This window comes from Tamandua tetradactyla, chromosome 3, assembly GCF_023851605.1.
Source record: "Tamandua tetradactyla isolate mTamTet1 chromosome 3, mTamTet1.pri, whole genome shotgun sequence".
Lineage (NCBI taxonomy): Eukaryota > Metazoa > Chordata > Mammalia > Pilosa > Myrmecophagidae > Tamandua > Tamandua tetradactyla.
The window spans coordinates 195,156,992-195,173,952 of NC_135329.1; the positions used below are offsets into that span (position 1 = coordinate 195,156,992).

Genomic DNA, 16,961 nt, shown 5'->3' on the forward strand with positions numbered 1-16,961 from the left:
GGGTGGGGAAGGGGCTGCGGCAGCTTGGGAAAGAGCCCTGGCTGCCCAGGTGGCTGGACCGGCCCAGTGCTGATGGAGACATCAGAGGGCTGAGCTGGGCACTGGGATATTATGGCCTGAGAAACAGAAGCTGGGAAGAGCACCAAGGCCACTTCCCAGGGGAAGGGAGGGCTGGGGGTAAGAGAAGAAACACCCCCCTTCACCTACCTCTGGCACGGGTTCAAGAAAGAGAAAAGAGAAGAGATTTGAACTCAAGCCTCCTCAGCAACCAGAAGCCCCTACCCCCATTCCACCTCTACTCCAGTTCCAGAGGTTCAAGTCAGGCTCAGCCCCCACCCCCATTCTCCAAGCAAGCCCAGTAGAGTGAGTTTGAGTGAAAAATCCACTTTAATAACCCATCTTCAGTTCAGCTGAGAACTTCCCCACTCAAGGGCAAAAGGTTGGGAAGGGAAGTCTTTCCAAGGGGCTTCAATCCACTAGAAGGTTGCGGTTCAGAGATGGAAACAGCTCAAAGAAACCCTAGAAGAGGAGGCAATGTGGGATTGGAATTGGTGGGTGACCAGGCGGGAGCCACTCCACCACTCATTTCTCACCAACACAGACCCCAGCAAGAGAAGTATAGCTGTGTCACCTACTGCTTGACAACTGCTGCCCTGACCATCTCTCCTCCCCGCATTTTCCCTTGGGAACTGGCCAGGGTCCCTAAGCCTTGAGAAGAATGGGGGACCCTTCTTTTCCTACATGGTAGCATGACAACCGGGAAGCCCCCATCTCCTAGGTTAGCCACTTCATGATGATGTTGGCACCAGAGGGGGAAGGCACCCAGTGCCACAGCGGGGGGTGGGGGTTACCTTGAAGAGGGTGAGGGTCTGGAGGACTCCCGTGGTGCAGGCTGTCTCCCGGATGGAGTGCATGGCCAGCTGGGGGCTGCCCAAATCCAGGACCCGCAACCCTAGTCGAGAAGCCAAGATAGGGCCGATGGTGGTGCCGCAGGGCGAATCGTTCCGGACCATGAGATCCTGCGGAGAGGGGGCGAGGCTGATGAGCGACAGTGGGTGCTCGTGATGGCCAAGGAGGAAGTCGCCTCAGAACTGCTGGGCCGAAAGGATCTGGGAGATGGTCCGGTCTACCCCCTTAGCAAGTGGAAATGAATGGTACAAAGTCACAGAGCCAACGCTAAAGGGTAGACCCCAAGTACAATATATTCTGAGTTGGTCCAGTTCTCTTCACCAGCACTGCCACTACACTAGTTCTTGCCTCTTGGAAATAACTCATTGTCCTCACAACAGCCAAGATTTGAAAAAAAAAAAACAAAAACCAACATTCATCCCTTTTTGCACCCTCTAAACAGCCTCCCATAAAAGAAATACCAAAGATTTGTTTTGTTCAGAACTTAAATTTTCCACAGCACATAATCTAACTCAACTTGGCTGGACAGCTCATTTACTTTTTTTCTTTTGGCATGGGCAGTCTACAGGAATTGAAGCCACGTCTCCAGTTCAGCAGACGAGAATTCTTGCCACTGAGTCATCATTGTACCACCCCGGATAGCTCATTTAAACAACTGAAGCACAGGGAACCCAGAATAAAAGGGTCCTTGTACGACAATAAAGCCATGAAGCACGTAACAGCATGGATGGATCTTAAAGACATTATGCTGAGATTAGCCAGAAACAAAAGGACAAATACTGTATGGTCTCACTGATATGAACTAACATTCATGAGTGAAATTGGAGAGTTTCAGTTAAGAACACAGGTTATCAGGAGATAGAAATAGGGTACATATTGGGTACCTGGTGCTAAAGGGATAAAGACTGTACAACAGGACTGATTGTAAAAATTCAGAAATGCATAGCACGATACTACCTGATTGTACCACAATAATATAAGTACATGGAATGAAGCTGAATGTGAGACTGATAGAGGGAGAAGGGCTGGGAGCATGTATGAAACCAGAAGGAAAGACAGATGATAAAGACTGGGATGGTATAACTTAGGAATGCCTAGATATGGTGATTAAATATACAAATTAAAAAATGTTCTTGCATGAGAAAGAATAAGAATATCAATACTGCAGGGCATTGAAAATAGATGGGCATATTTTAAAACTTCAACTTCTGTGTGAGACTAAAGGGAGAAATGTTCATTTGGTGCAAAATTTGTATTTTGAATAGTACATTTGCTAATTTAACTTGTATGGTCAGTTTAATTGAACACCGTAAGTACATGGAACCTTGAATGGGGTATGAGATTTTGTTGGTTGGTCTGGTTTAGTGTGATGCCCCAATAAATCCCAGAGTGATCCGAACACTGGGATTTATTTATGAATAAAGAAGTATTTCCAAAGTCACCTTGGGAGAATGGGGAGAAAGGGAGAAAAATTCAACTTTTCTATTTGGAGAAATTCCTGATATTCTTGCAAGCAGTGGGAACAACCAAATCAATAGGCCGAGCCCTCAATCTTAGGGTTCACTCCTATGAAACATATCCCTGCAAAGGATAGGCTAAGCCTACTTAAAATAAGGCCTAAGAGTCACCCCCAGAGAACCTCTTTTGTTGCTCAGATGTAGCCTCTCTCTCTCTCTCTCTCTCTAAGCTGACACAGCAAGCAAACTCACTGCCCTCCCCCTGTCTATGTGGGACAGGACTCCCGGGGGTGTAAATCTCCCTGGCAACGTGAGACAGAAATCCTGGGATGAGCTGGGACTTAGCATCAAGGGATTGAGAAAAGCTTCTCAACCAAAAGGGGGAAGAGAGAAATGAGACAAAATAAAGTGTCAGTGGCTGAGAGATTTCAAACAGTCCAGAGGTTATCCTGGAGGTTATTCTTATACATTATACAGATATCTCCTTTTTAGTTTATAGTGTATTAGAGAGGCTAGAGGGAAGTACCTGAAACTTTAGAGCTGTGTTCCAGTAGCCATGTTTTCTGAAGATAACTGTATAATGATGTAGCTTTTACAATGTGACTGTGTGATTGTGAAAACCTTGTGTCTAATGCTCCTTTTATCTATGGTATGGACAGCTAAGTTAAAAATAAGCAAATAATAGGGGAAACAAAGGTTAAAATAAATTGAGTAGATGGAAATACTAGTGCTCAATTAGAGGGAGGGTTAAGGGGTATGGTATGTACAAATTTTTTCTTTTTATTTCTTTTTCTGGAGTGATACAAATGTTCTAAAAACTGATCATGGTGATGAATATACTACTATGTGATGATATTGTGAGCCATTGATTGTACACCATACACGGAATGTTTGTATGTTAAGAATGTTCATGCTTGTATATTGTTTGGTTTGATAATACAAAATAAATAAATAAATAAGAATGCTTATATGTTTGTTTAAGGTTTACAATAAAAATATTAAAAAAGAATGAGGGCCTTTAATCATAGTTTAATGTAATGCTTGGATACATCTTAGAATATATTAAGCAGATGATCAAAAAGTATTGGCAAGGCAGGCCACGGTGGCTCAGTAAGCAGAGTTCTTGCCTGCCATGCCGGAGACCCAGGTTTGATTCCTGGTGCCTGCCCATGCTAAATAAATAAACAAATAAATAAAAAGTATTGGCAAAGTCCCTTGAGGACAGGAGAAAAAAATGGAACTATTAAACTTTACCATCAGATAAACCCCTGACACTGTGTCAAACATTAGTGATACCCAAATCAATAGGCCAAGCCCTTGATCTTAAGGCTTGCTCTTGTGAGGCTTATGTACATAGCAGAGAAGCTACCTATAGGCATGCCTAAGAGTTCCTTCTGGAGGACCTCTTCTGTTGCTCAGATATGGCCTCACTCTCTCTAAACTCAACTCTGCAAGTGACATCAGTGCCCTCCCCCCTACATGGGACGTGACATCCAAGGATGAACGTCCCCCTGGCGGCGTGGGAGATGACTCCCAGGTACCGTGGGATCAACAATGCCATCCTGACCAAAAGGGGGAAAAGAAGTGTAACAAATAAGGTATCAGTGGCTGAGAGAGTTCAAATACTCCTATGCAAGCTTCAGTTAGGCATTGCTACCTATGATAACTTGTCAAATCCCAAAGAAATCCATTCCAGCCAATCCTAAAGAACATCTAAGGCAATATATAGGATTCTACAAAAGTTCCATGCACTAGGATAACTTTCCAGAAACCTACAACCTCCAGATGGGTCTCTGGACAAGATAAGTCCTGAAATACAGAGGGCCCAGCCTCTCCAGAACATCAACTAGTTCCATCTCCCTACCCCATATTATTGACAGACCCTTCCAACATGAAAAAGTTAGAATGGCCATAACCCAAATACCCCTAAAGAATAGGAGAAAGATCAAAGGTGATGGTGGCGTTATACAGAGAAGGTAGGGTTTAACAAGAAAATGTGATTGCTGAATCATTAAATTGGTATTTCTTTTAGTCTCCAGTACCTTAGAGCAGCTAGAAGTAAAAATGTAAAATTGTGGAACTGTAACCCATACCAAACTCTGAAATCTACGCTCCAACTAATTGTTGCACTGTGCTTTAACATTTATTGCTTTTATGTATATATGTTATTTTTCATAAAAAAGAAAAAAAAGTCAATTGTGATGATAAAAAATATTTTTTCCTTTTAGCCTCCAATGTTCTGGAGCAGCTAGAAGGAAAATTCTGAGATGATGGTATGGTAGCCCATGACAGACTCTGGGGTCTGCTCTGTAACTACTTGTTGAACAGCGCTTTGAAAATTATTGCTTTTTTCTTTCTTTGCTTTATATATATGTTATATTATATGCAATAAAAAAGTTAAAGAAAAAGGAAAAATCATTGGTAGCTTTAGCGCTTTTTAAAACATCGCTACTGGGCTTGATATCTTGATTGGGTGGGGGTTACAAAAGGTGTACACTTGTCAAAATCTTGAAATGGGTGTACTTTATTACAGTAAATTATTCCTTAATATAGCTGATTTTTCCAAAGAGCTCTCTCTCAACTGAGAAGGCATAGGTGATGTGTTCTGAGAAAATAAATTAGGTGACTCAAAAAGTGGTTCTTTCTCTATATTGACATTCTATATCTTTTTCGGTTGTGTTGCTAGTTCTTCTAAACCGATGCAAATGTACTAAGAAACGATGATCATGCATCTATGTGATGATGTTAAGAATTACTGATTGCATATGTAGAATGGTATGATTTCTAAATGTTGGGTTAATCTCTTTTTTTCCGTTAATTAAAAAAAAAAAGAGAGAGAAGGGGTAATTGGAGCTGAAGGGATACAAACTGTGCAACAGGACTGGATATAAAAACTCAGAAATGGACAGCACAATACTACCTAATTGTAATGCAATTATGTTAAAACATTGAATGAAGCTGCATGTGAGGTATAGGTTTTTTTCCTCTCTCTATTATCGTTTTAATTCTTATTCTGTTGTCTTTTTATTTCTTTTTCTAAATCGATGCAAATGTACTAAGAAATGATGAATATGCAACTATGTGATGATATTAAGAATTACTGATTGTACATGTAGAATGGAATGATTTCTAAATGTTTTGTTAATTTTTTTAATTAATAAAAAAATTAAAAAATTAAAAAATTAAAAAAAAATAAAAAAGTGGTTCTAATGGTGACAAAGACAGAAATCAAAGAATCATGTAGAGTTTGAACACAATGACCAGAAATGTAAGTGTGGGAAAAGTCAATATTCATATTTTGTTCATATATTGTTTTAAGTTGTATGGTGATTTAAATATGTATAGTAGCTAAATAAATTATTTGTGGACATTTCAAAAATTTATTGCTATTGGCATTCTGAAACTATTTTTTTTACAACATGGTCAAAAGTAAATAAGAATAAGGCGGTGTGATGGTGGCTCAGTGGCAGAGTTCTCGCCTGCCATGCCCGAGACCCGGGTTCAATTCCCGGTGCCTGTCCATGCAAAAAAAAAAAAAAAGTAAATATCATAATGTTGCTTCAAGATTTTCAGTGTAAGAGACAAGAGAATAAAAGTAACTAAATAAATGTTTCTATTCTTTGAATAAGAATTATAATATTAACTCCTGATTTTAAAAAATAGTTATTTTTTTCCTAGCTTGGCCTGAGGAAGTGGCCCCAAAGCAATGCCCACCCGCCCCCAATAACACTGAGCACCTGTGGCACCAGACCAGTCTCCAATACCACTGCCCACTAAAAGCTACCGAGTCTGGAGAGAGAAATGAACAAGACGATTCTGATATTTACTGTGCCAAAAGGCAAGAAAACTTCACGAGTCCCATCAAAAGGATGCAGGCTTACACTGAAAGGGCTTCCAGTGGTCAAGCTATGGAATGGGGACATCAAAAATAATGACAGCAGTGAGACGGTGGCTCAGTGGAAGAATTCTTGCCTGCCTTGCCAGAGACCCGGATTTGATTCTCGATGCCTGCCCATGCAAAACAGTAATAATAATAATCATCATAATAATGACAGAGGACCCAAATCACAGCAAAGTGATGAAAAGCCGTGATTCACAATGATGTCAAGAAAGATTAAGGGGAAAATTTTTTTTTCACCACTTGGAGGGCTATTAAGACATTTCACCTTAAAAACTATTATAGGAGGGGTGCAAGGGTAGTTCAGTGGTAGAATTCTCACCTGCCATGAGGGAGACCCAGGGTCAATTCCCAGCCCTTGCACTTCCACACACACAAAAAAATCAACAAATAGTGTTGTAATAATGGGATAGTCACATGGAAAAAGAATGAAATGTGATCCCCACTATACAAAAACAAAACAAAACAACTATTATAGGGAAAGAATTAAGTATTTATCCCACCTTTCCAGTAGGAACTAGAATTCACAATGACCAAATAGACCTGGTTGATGGAAAAAGTTCTACTTTACAGAAGGCTAGCAACTAAAATGTGGAAGAAACAAAGGAATGGGGAAAGAGGTTCAGTAAACCCTAATGGAACTGATTTAGGTAAGGATTAGTAATTGGTGTTAAAACCCTTAGGTGCCTGGTTGGTGGGTAACTTGTCATCTGCACAGGTCACTATCCGGTCAAAGGAATAAACCACCATAGGGTGGTGGGATCAGACCAGTACCCCCAGTCCAGTGTCCCCACTGGCACTGCTAAGGCTGCAAGAGAAGAGCAGCCTGTGTGCGATGCAATACGAAGCACCTGGCCATGGTGTCTTCTGGTCAGAAATGCTTAATTCGAACTTTTCCAGCCTTTAGATAGAAAGTCCAATTCACCAGCTATACAGGGCAGCTAGAGGAACAAGCTGGTGATACCACAAGAGAATTAGCAGACAAAACCAGAAAATGAGACATTACATGGGACGATCAGCCTGGTTTCTTCATAAGTCAGTATTATAAAAAAAGGGGGCTGGACTAGATTAAGCAAGACTAAGTGATGTGTCAATCAGATTGGATTCTATGGTAGGACAAACAACTATAAAGAACAATCTGGGGATAACTGGGGAAAATTGAAAATTATCTGCATATTAGGTGAGATACAAATTTCCAGAAACAAAATTTTACCGAAGTGGAAGGGTGGAAATGGCTGAATGAAAAAGGTGACAAAAAGTATATGCAACAGGATTTCACTTTTAAAAAGTCTACATGCATAGGGGTTGCAAGGGTAGTTCAGTGGTAGAATTCTCACTTGCCACGTAGGAGAGCCAGGCTCGATTCCCGGCCCATACATTTCCCAAAAACCAAATAAGCAAACAAAAAAACAAACAAAAATTCAACAAATAGTGCTGCAATAATGGGATACTCACATGGAAAAAGAATGAAATGTGACCCTGCCATACGGCATACAAAAAAAAAGAAAAAAGCTTACATGCATAGAAAAGATTCTGGAAGAATATACATTAATCTCTGGGATTAATGTTTTATTTCCTCATTTCTATTTATAGTTTCTGATGTTCTAAAGTAGCCTGTCTTGCTTCTACAATAAGTTGTTAAAGAAAAAAGCACCCAATGTCTTCCAACTTCCTTAGAATAAACCGAGGCGCCCTTCCCTGGCCTGGGAAGCCCTGTACGACTGGCCTTGCAGGCGTCTCCCCTCACCCCCTGCAGTCTGGCCCTGACTTTCTCTTCTTCTAACAGGTCCAGGGCTTCCTCCAGACCCTCCCACAGCTGCCTCCTTCTCAATAAGCTCAACTGATTGAGGGGCCCTCCTGAAAGTGGCACAACTCAGTCCTACCTGGGGTGGTGCAGGGGGAGGGGTGCAGCTGAAAGAGTACAGGGCTGGGAGTCAGAACGCTGGGTTCCTAGTCCTGGCCCCACTGAGACTCACTGGGCGGTAAGTCATTTGCCCACCCTGGGTCCCAGTCCCTACCACAGGGAGACAGGATAAGTGAGTCCTAAGGCAAGAGGGAAAATGAGTAGTTGGGGCTCTAGGCTCCCAGCTCTGAATTTCCATTATGAAAGTCCCCAAGGGGTCTGGGGGTGCTGGGTGGGAAAAGGGCAGGGCTAACCCACCAAGCACAGGAGTATCCCATGCCTTTAATCCTCACAGTAACCCAGGAAAGGAGGAAAGTTATCACCCTCATTTTACACAGGTGGAAATTAAGACTCAGAGAGGTTAACAGACTTGACCAAGGTCACAGAGTGAATATCACAGCAGAACCAGCATTAAACCCAATTCTGTCCATAGGCAAAGGTCCTGTTCTTCTTACTCTACTTGGAGCCCTCTCCCCCCACCAAAAATCCTCTACCAGGCTCCTTCCTCATTGGGGGCCCACCCTCACCTGCAGGGGTACCCCGACATGGCTGGCCACCTCTCGGATCAGGGCCTCAGAAACCGCATTCGAGGCATAGCGCTGCTTGCTGTTCACCTTGATCACAGGGCCCTGGGGAGAGGGAAGTCGGGAGTCAAGGGTGAGGCAGAGGCAGATGACAGGTCCATAGTGAAGGAGATTTGGCTCAGAACCAGCCAGGCCTTCTGAGTCCCTGAGGAGGCGCAGGAATGTCTCACCTTGTGGAATAAGGGCCGGTGGTTCTCCTCATGCTTGTCCCTGCAAGAGAGTAATTAGGGCCAGGGATGCAAACTGGACTAGCTGGTCAACACCCACCACCCCTTCCACAGCAGACATCACTAATGGATCACAGCATTCTTTCCTGCCCAGGCTAGTAAGAGCAGGAAAGAGTGCAGGGCTGGGAGTCAGAGTCCTAAACATTGCAACCATTAGCAATAGATAGAGACAAAGTCTGTGACTCTCAGTCTGTGAGACAAAACCCATTCAACAAGTTGGGCCCTGGAGTGGTCATCAGGAAGTCTCTGCTGAACCCACTGGCAAAATGTGAAAGAAGGTGGAGGGGGAAGGCCAGGGCCAGGGCATGGGCTGAAGGCAGGCTGAGCTCAGGTGCCAGGGGTGTGACTAGGCACAGGCCTGGCCGACTGACTCACAGGTAGTTGGGGTGCACGGCGTGGGCCATGTCTGCGCTGATCATGTAGGACTTGGGCATGGCTTCCTCGAACGCTGTCAGGTGCTGGGAAGAGGCTGAGATCCGCCGCAGCACCAGCTCCGTGAGCAGTGATTGTGCCCCCTGGGCACTCTCGGATCCCACCTGGTGATAGTAAAGACCTGACTCCAGGGCTCTAGGGTCAGGGGCCTGAGACGGAACTGAGAGGATCCAATGCCCACACAGATCCAGCCCTCAGTGAATCACTGAGTGGGGAATGAGGGGTGTTAGCAGCTCCCCAACCCCAGAAGCCTACACCTGTGTCACCACTGAAATCCTGACCATGGGATAGGACCAAAGTAATTCAGGGTTAGCTCAGGGACAGAAACAGCAGTTACCAATGGGTTTCCCACATTTGCCCCCTTCTCTCTTCCTGGCCCTCCTATCTGATCAGCACAGGTCCTCGCTGTACTGTTCGATTTTCTTGTACGGACGTGGCAGAGACTAACTGTTCACCAATATCTTTTCTAGCAGAACACCTAAGTTGTATTTACGCACCTAACTACCCAGCTAGAGATGACATTTCCAGTCATGTTAAGCTCTAACAAATGCAATGTAGTCAGTGATGGATGACATTTCTGGATCAGGCTCTTAAAAGGAATGGTATAAATCCTAAAGAACACCTAGGGCATTATATAAGATTCTACCAAGGGTCCAAGCACTAGGATAACTTTCCAGAAATCTACAACCTCCAGATGGGTCCCTGGACCAGATAAGCCCTGAAACCTAGAGGGCCCAGTCTCTCCAGAACATCAGCTAGTTCCATCCCCTGACCCCATGTTACTGACAGCCCCTTCCAACATGAGAAAGTTAGAATGGCCATAGCCCCAATACCCCTAAAGAGTGGAAGAAAGATCAAAGGTGATGGTGGAGTTACACAGAGAAGGTAGGGATTAGAGTATGATTGCTGAATCATTATATTGCTATTTCCTTTTGTCTCCAGTACTTTCAGAGCAGCTAGAAGTAAAAACCTAAAATTGTGAATTGTGGAATTGCAACCCATACCAAACTCTGAAATCTGTTCTACAACTAACTGTTGCAATGTGCTTTGAAATTTATTGCTTTTTTGTATATGTTATTTTTCACAAAAAAGAAAAAAAAAAAAGAGGAGGAGTATAACAGAGAAGGTAAGATTTAACAAATGAGTATGACTGCTGAATCATTATATTGATATCTCTTAGGGTCTCCAATATATTGGAGCAGCTAGAAGAAAAAAGAAAAAATCCTCCCTTCCTACTAACTTAGTGTAGACATGATGGCAGGAGCTAGAGCAGTCCCCTGGATCCTGAGATGGAAGCCAGGTGTTATAGATGGCAGAGATCCACCCTGGACTGCTAACTCTGACCCATGTAATTACATGACAGAGAACTATTTCTTCAAGCCAAGGTATTCTGGAATCTTTATTATAGCCTCTAAGACAGTATTCAAACACAGGCATGTCAAGGAGGGGCCTCTACGCTAAGCCTTGGCCCACAAGGATGAACTGGGTATAGTCCCTGCCCTCGAGGAGCGCACCCTGTGGCAGAGAGAGAGAGAGATGGGAGATGAGGTCGCTAGAAGCAGATACATACTGAGCCAGGGGGGATTCCAAAGGACAAGGAAGCACGGGTAGCATCTCCATGTCTTTGGGGCCTCCAGGGTAGCCCTGGTTCTGGTGCACCTGGCACAAGGTGGCTGGGGAAGGCTTGGCAAGGGGAACCCTCCCCAGGGCCCTCCACACACCTCTTCGTTGTCGTAGAGTGCAACCATGCGTACGTGGGGATCCATGGCAAGGGAGGCAGGGGTTGTGCAGGAATCGATCAAGGCCTGTCCAGAGCGGGAAACAAGAGCACCATCGTCACCTCTCCTTCCTCGGCAACTCAGCCCACCCACACCCTCAAGGTTCAGATGCCCCCACCTGCCTTCTACTGCCCTGCCCGGAGTGAAGTAGGCTTGGCCTTCACTGGCCTTCTCCTCTTAGGACACTCCCTGGCAAAGGATGTGTGTGTGGCGGGGAGGAGTGGGTGCTTTTCAACTCGGTCACAAGAAGCCATCCTTTGGGAGTTCTTCTCCCACACCTTTCCATGTGAAAGGCCAGGGGAGGATATGTATGTCGGAAGGAAAAACTGAGAATCCCGGAAAGTCCAAAGGACCGTGGAGATCACATGAACAAATCAGCCTCAGTTAAAAGCCTGGGGTGCCAAGAGTTGTTGGTGACAAGACTGACTGGCTGGCCCACTGTAGCAGCACATGCAGACCCTGGTCTGGCTCTGGTTCTATTGACTGCACCCCAAAGCCCATCCCTAGCAACAGGAAGGGAGGGGAAGGAGAGGCAGAAAAGGGCAGAGGACGAGGCGAGGACAAAAAACTGACTTGGGACGGATCGAGAGTGGGGAATTGGGACGACCAGGAAGGAGAAAAACTACTCCAGAGATGCCAAGGAACAGAGAGAAGGCCGGGTGGGCTTAAGCCTAGAAAGGGAAGCAGGGGGAGGTGGATGATACCACCCCACGGATGATAAGGTGGTAGGGCAGAGGCTGTTAGCTCAAAGGAAAAGCAGAAGGAGCGGGGAGAGGACAGGACCCTGTGGTGCCCCAAGCAATTTCTCAGCCTTCCCATTCCTTCAGTCTCCAACCCCAGACCAGGAGAAGGATGCTGGCCAAGGAAAACAATGCTGAGACAGGGGCATTCAAGCCCTCCCCACCCACCCCACCCCCCAGCACCAGCAGCCTTTCCTTACCACCTGCAGCCCCACCACCTCTTGGCAGTGCACATCGCCCAGGGGGTGCCCCAGTGTCTCACCTGCAGGGCACAGAAGCAGCTGTGCAGATTGTCCAGCCGAGGGGCAAAGATGAACTCTTCATAGGCGCCACCCAGGACCTGGAGAGATGGGACAGTCAGCCCAGGCTCCACCCCCACGGCCTCTCCCTGTTCCCCAGGGCCTGAACTTGTACGTACAAGGCACCTTGGTTTCTTATGCCACCTCTCCCTGACCCTGGGCTTGGGGCGCTATTCTCCCAGCTGTACAGGGCTGAACTGAGAATGAAGAAGGGGCTGGCCTGGAGCTGAGGGGCGACTGATGGTTGTGGGACAGGAAGAGGGAAGGGCTGAACAGCCACAAAGAAAAGTGAAGGAAATAAACACAGAGCATGTTCTAACAGGACAGAGCACTGAGAAGAGCTAGCAATCTCCTCCTGAAGACAGGAGGGGAAATTCCAGAAAGAGGGTGGTCTTTTGCTAGAGGTTCAGAGCCAGTGTGGGTCAGAACAGGGCCCACCTGCTACAGAATCCCTGGGGGAATCTGTGAAAAGGCCAACTCCCAGGCCTTACTGCCGAGTGTCCGAACAGCAGGCCAGGGTGGGAGGCCTGCCTTTTTGAGAACCACTGCTCTGGAAGCAGAGGTAAGACAGTGACTGGTGGTCTTGGCCTCAGGGGACATTCTGGGTTCCTACCGCAGGTTGGGTATCAGCAAGGCAGAGCTCCATCTCCAAGATGTCCTCAGGGCTCAGCCCCAGCTGGGCACAGAGCAGCGACATGAGGACCGAGTGGTGCCGGTCATCCTGCAGGACAGGAGGATTCTGGAAGGAGAGTTTGCACTGCTGCTTCTCTCTCCTTGTTGGGGGATAACCCTTTGCCCCCCTGCCCGTCCCTCCCCCGGGCACAGAAGACTCTCTTACTGAAGCATTGAGAAGCCCTGGCTCAGGGGTCCCCTTCTCCAGTTCCTCCTGGACTGCAGTGGCAAGAATGGGGACTCTGTGGGGAGACCCATGAGAGGGCATGTGTGGGGAGTGCTAGGGGACACAGCAGAGCAGGGCACCCCTGAGCCCCTAACATGAATTGCCCTTGCCCTTCCACTCCCAGCCTGCTTCCCACAGACAGAGTCGTGAGAGCCTCTGGACACCCACTGGGTCCCAAGAGAAGAACGTGATGGGGGTCTCTGTTAGGTGGGACCCCCCAAGACCTACTGGGGTCTCTTCTGACACATGGTGCCACCCTCTGCCCCTCCCAGCCACCACAGCCCCAGCCTCACAGGTGCATCTCCATGTTGGGCCCGAAGTTCTCATTGACATTTCGCTGCAGGTGGATGGCCAGGTGTGGGATGCGCAGAATGGGCCGCTCCACATGCACGAGCCGCTGCTCCAGCCGGCCTGAGGTAGGGCACTGTGGCCCAGCAGCTGGGTCAGCCTAGGGCACCTCCCAACCCCACCTGGTAAAGCTCCCTCCCCCAGACTCACCAAAGCGTTCCTCTGACTGACTGCCCCTTCCCCCTCTGCCCCAGGGGGCTCTCCCTGCCTTGTACCCTTCAGGAAGCTGAAGCTGAGAACCCCCCACCCCAAGTTCCCCAAACCCAGTTCTGACCTTGACAATGACACGTCCAGCCAAGGTCAGGTCACGGTCAAACCAAGTGCTCCAGATCCCCCCACCATAGGTCTCCACGCCGACCTGATGGAAGCCCACCTGGCTGCGCCGAGAGCGGCGTTTCACCTGGAGCAGGCAAGTCAGAGGAGGCGGAATAACTGGACGTGCTCATCCTCACCTGCCCCAGCTGGCTCCCCAGACTCATGGGGTGAGATGCTGAGCCCTGGCCTATGGGACTTTAGTTTCCTGTTGGAGATGAGATTCAAGTCATGCACAAGCTAAGGAACTCAGTGCCAGATGATGGGCACAAAGTTTGCAAGAGGGAGCAATAAGTCAATCGTCGCTCCTGCTCCAGGGTCTAGGGGCTCCCAATTTGTATCCTCTGGCTCTCTTGTCCCAAATTCCCCTTGACACCTCACCCCACCCCCAAAGCATCGGTACCTTCAGCACATCCCCAGTTGCTTACCCGAAGGCAGGGGCTGTCGGTGTGAGCCCCAATAAGACTGAAGCCATTGCCAGGAACATACTGGCCCCCCACGGCAAAAGCGATGATGGTGGAGGAGTTCCTGGTTAGAAAATACTGGCGATGGGGGGTTGGAAAAGATTAGCCAGCTGGCACAAAGGACTTTGGACCCCAACCTAGGGCCTTGCCTCTCCGCCCCACCCCCACCCCCGTCCCACCCCAGGTACCTTGCTCTCGGGTTTGATATCCCAGCTGTCGGTCTCCTTGAGTTCACGGAAGCCAGCCTGGAGGAGGCGGCTGCGGCATTCTGCCACAGCTGTAAAGATAGAAGAACTCTCTCACAGAGATGGAAGCCGGAAGGGCTCACCGGCCCCCAACCTCCTCCCCGGTGCTGATCACTCACCGTGGAAGGGAGAGGGACTCCGGTTCACGAACTTGAGGAGCTCCCGGGCAGCGGCCTGCACCGCCTCTTTGCGGGCCATGCCGGCCATGGCCACCTAGGGGGAAGGGTCGCTCAGACTCCTGGGAGATCCCGAACCTCGCATTCGAGTTTCGAGACCTCTACCCCCACCCCACCTCCAGACGTGACCGCTCCAAGGCTCTGACCTCTGCTCACGCCCCTTCCCCTACCAAGAGCTCCAGAACCTGGGCCGAACCTCTCTCCGCTGAAATTTAAGGCCCTCCAGCCAAAGGCTCCAGATCGCCCGGCCCCACAAGTCCCACCTCCGCGTCCCTGCCCAGCTGTGAAAACCCGGTCTAGTTTTGAACTCCGAGCTCCCAAGTAGGCCCCCTAACTCCGAGCCGCTGCGCGGCACCTGCGCGCCACCTGGCCTAGTTCCCGGAGCCCCTCATCCTGTGCCCCAGGAATACCCCACTTTCCCTCCGCCCACCCCAGCCCATCCCCGCAGAGCCCTTCCAACCCCGAAAGGTTCCGATCACCCCGGGCTTTCTGTTTCACTTTGGGTCGGACGCTCCCCAGCGCGATGCAGAGCGCAGGCCCGAGCGGGCGCGGGGCCGAGTCTGGGATAAAAACTCAGGCGGGACGGGCGAGAGCCGCTGACCTGCATCACCCCGCGCGCGGGGCGGCGTCCGCTAGCCGGTGCGGTGCGCTCCGCGGGCTCCCAGCCGCCCGCCTCGTCCCGCCCTCGCCGGGCCACCCGCGACCGGCGCCCTCTGTCGTCCGGGAGGTGCTAGGACAGCCGAGAGCCGCCAGCCCTGCCCCCGGCGGCGAGTCCCACCGAAAGCTCCCCCCAGCCGGCTCAGCCGGTCCGACCCGAGCAGTACAAGGTTCTCTTTCTCTCTAAGCAACGTGATTGGTGTGCACGGAGGGCTCACGAGGAGGCTTAGCTTTGGGATAAAGTTCAACGTCTTATCTTGTTTCATCTTCAGAGGGGCCCTATTAACTTTGTGCTTTAACTGCCCCCGCTGTACCTGAGCCAACCGAGGTAGTAAATGGCAGAGGTGGGACTTGGACCCAAATTAATTTGAACCCAGAGGCCCGGAGCAACAGCTACATGCTTCTCAGATATTTCTGGGTCTTTTTCTGTACACCTTGGTAGGTATTATGTTACACAGGAGGGTCCTGAGGACAGAGTTAATGACTTGCCCAAGATCACACAGCTGTTTGAGTGGATCTGGGGTTTGACTCGGTGATCTGTGCTCTTTACACTTCTTAAAACGATGTGGTGGGGGTAGGGGGGGCGGAGAACCTCCTGGAGGCGGTTCTGATACTCCTATGTTAGGAGGGGTGAGTAACAATTTTTAAAACCCTATGCAGCTGCCTCATCATAAATTCTGATGAGGACTTTTTGATGGCCCCTAAATTCATAACGGCGCCCAGCCGCCAGGGGTGCAATCAGCATTCCATCGATTGCAGATTGATGGAGCAGTCTTTCCTTTCTGTCCCTGGGATGGGAGTGATTGGAAAGGTTCCGCACCCCTCACTTCAAAAGAGCAGATATTGGGGGGAGTTTTCGGGAACACACACTAAGGGAGGGGGTAAATTCCTGGGATCCCCCAACCATTTATTGACATGCCATTTATGTATAAAGTTTAGTGCTAAGTGGGATATGAGGAATGCTCTTGTACTTTGAGGAGCCAAAGGCTGGCTCCTGGGGAGGAGGAGGCACATTCCAAGAGGGCAGTGATAGGGCTGGAGCTTGAATAAAATGTGTATGGGAAGGAGGGCATAATTTAAAGAAAAATTTTAAATGCTCTTTCTGGTGACAAAAATAGTACATGCTTATGGGGAAAATCCAAACCACCAAAATGCATAACTTACAAAGGGGAAATAAACGTTTGATAAATTGAATATCCATTAAAAAAATCTCTCTTACTAAGACAGGAAAAGAAATGATAAAGGATATCTACCAGAAATCTACAGCAAATCTTAGTAGGGAAATACAGAACTGTCCCTATTCAAGTAACAAATTAGACACTGTTGAATTATTATTCCTGGTAGTCAGGGCAGACCTACACTCAGAGCCAGTGCAATGAAACGAAACAAAATAAACAACTATAGATGTGCAACAGTAAAATCATTATTTCTAGGTGATATGATTACCTAGCTCTTCCAAGAAAATTAATGAACTGTTAAACTGGTAGGAGAGTTTGGCAAGGTGGCCTGATTTTAAAACCTATCAACTTCCTTGAACAATAATCAGCTAGAAAATATATAAGTAAAGAGATCTTATTTACAAGACTTTATTCTAGGAATGAACATATGAGAGACCCAATCTCACTGGAACCAGG

At 47.8% G+C, this 16,961-nt stretch overlaps 1 protein-coding gene across 6 annotated transcripts; it reads right to left on the reverse strand.

Annotated features, from left to right (window-relative positions):
• Window positions 1–368: 368 nt before the first annotated feature.
• Window positions 369–15,364, reverse strand: DNPEP (aspartyl aminopeptidase). 6 transcript variants are annotated; one of them, XM_077155222.1, is made up of 15 exons: window positions 15,272–15,364; window positions 14,614–14,707; window positions 14,438–14,526; window positions 14,214–14,327; window positions 13,748–13,873; window positions 13,419–13,549; window positions 13,066–13,141; window positions 12,841–12,948; window positions 12,191–12,268; window positions 11,132–11,215; window positions 9,354–9,514; window positions 8,922–8,961; window positions 8,695–8,796; window positions 852–1,019; window positions 369–519 (listed from the first exon to the last, which is right to left on the reverse strand). In XM_077155222.1, exons 1-15 carry the CDS (start codon window positions 15,275–15,277, stop codon window positions 469–471), a joined length of 1,428 nt encoding a protein of 475 aa, XP_077011337.1. In that variant the 5' UTR covers window positions 15,278–15,364; the 3' UTR covers window positions 369–468. The 6 variants fall into 6 exon arrangements, with proteins under 6 accessions (XP_077011337.1, XP_077011338.1, XP_077011335.1 ...); XM_077155223.1 differs by having other exon boundaries at window positions 12,841–12,966; window positions 15,272–15,356; XM_077155220.1 differs by lacking the exon at window positions 15,272–15,364 and adding an exon at window positions 15,169–15,268 and having other exon boundaries at window positions 12,841–12,966.
• Window positions 15,365–16,961: the final 1,597 nt, after the last annotated feature.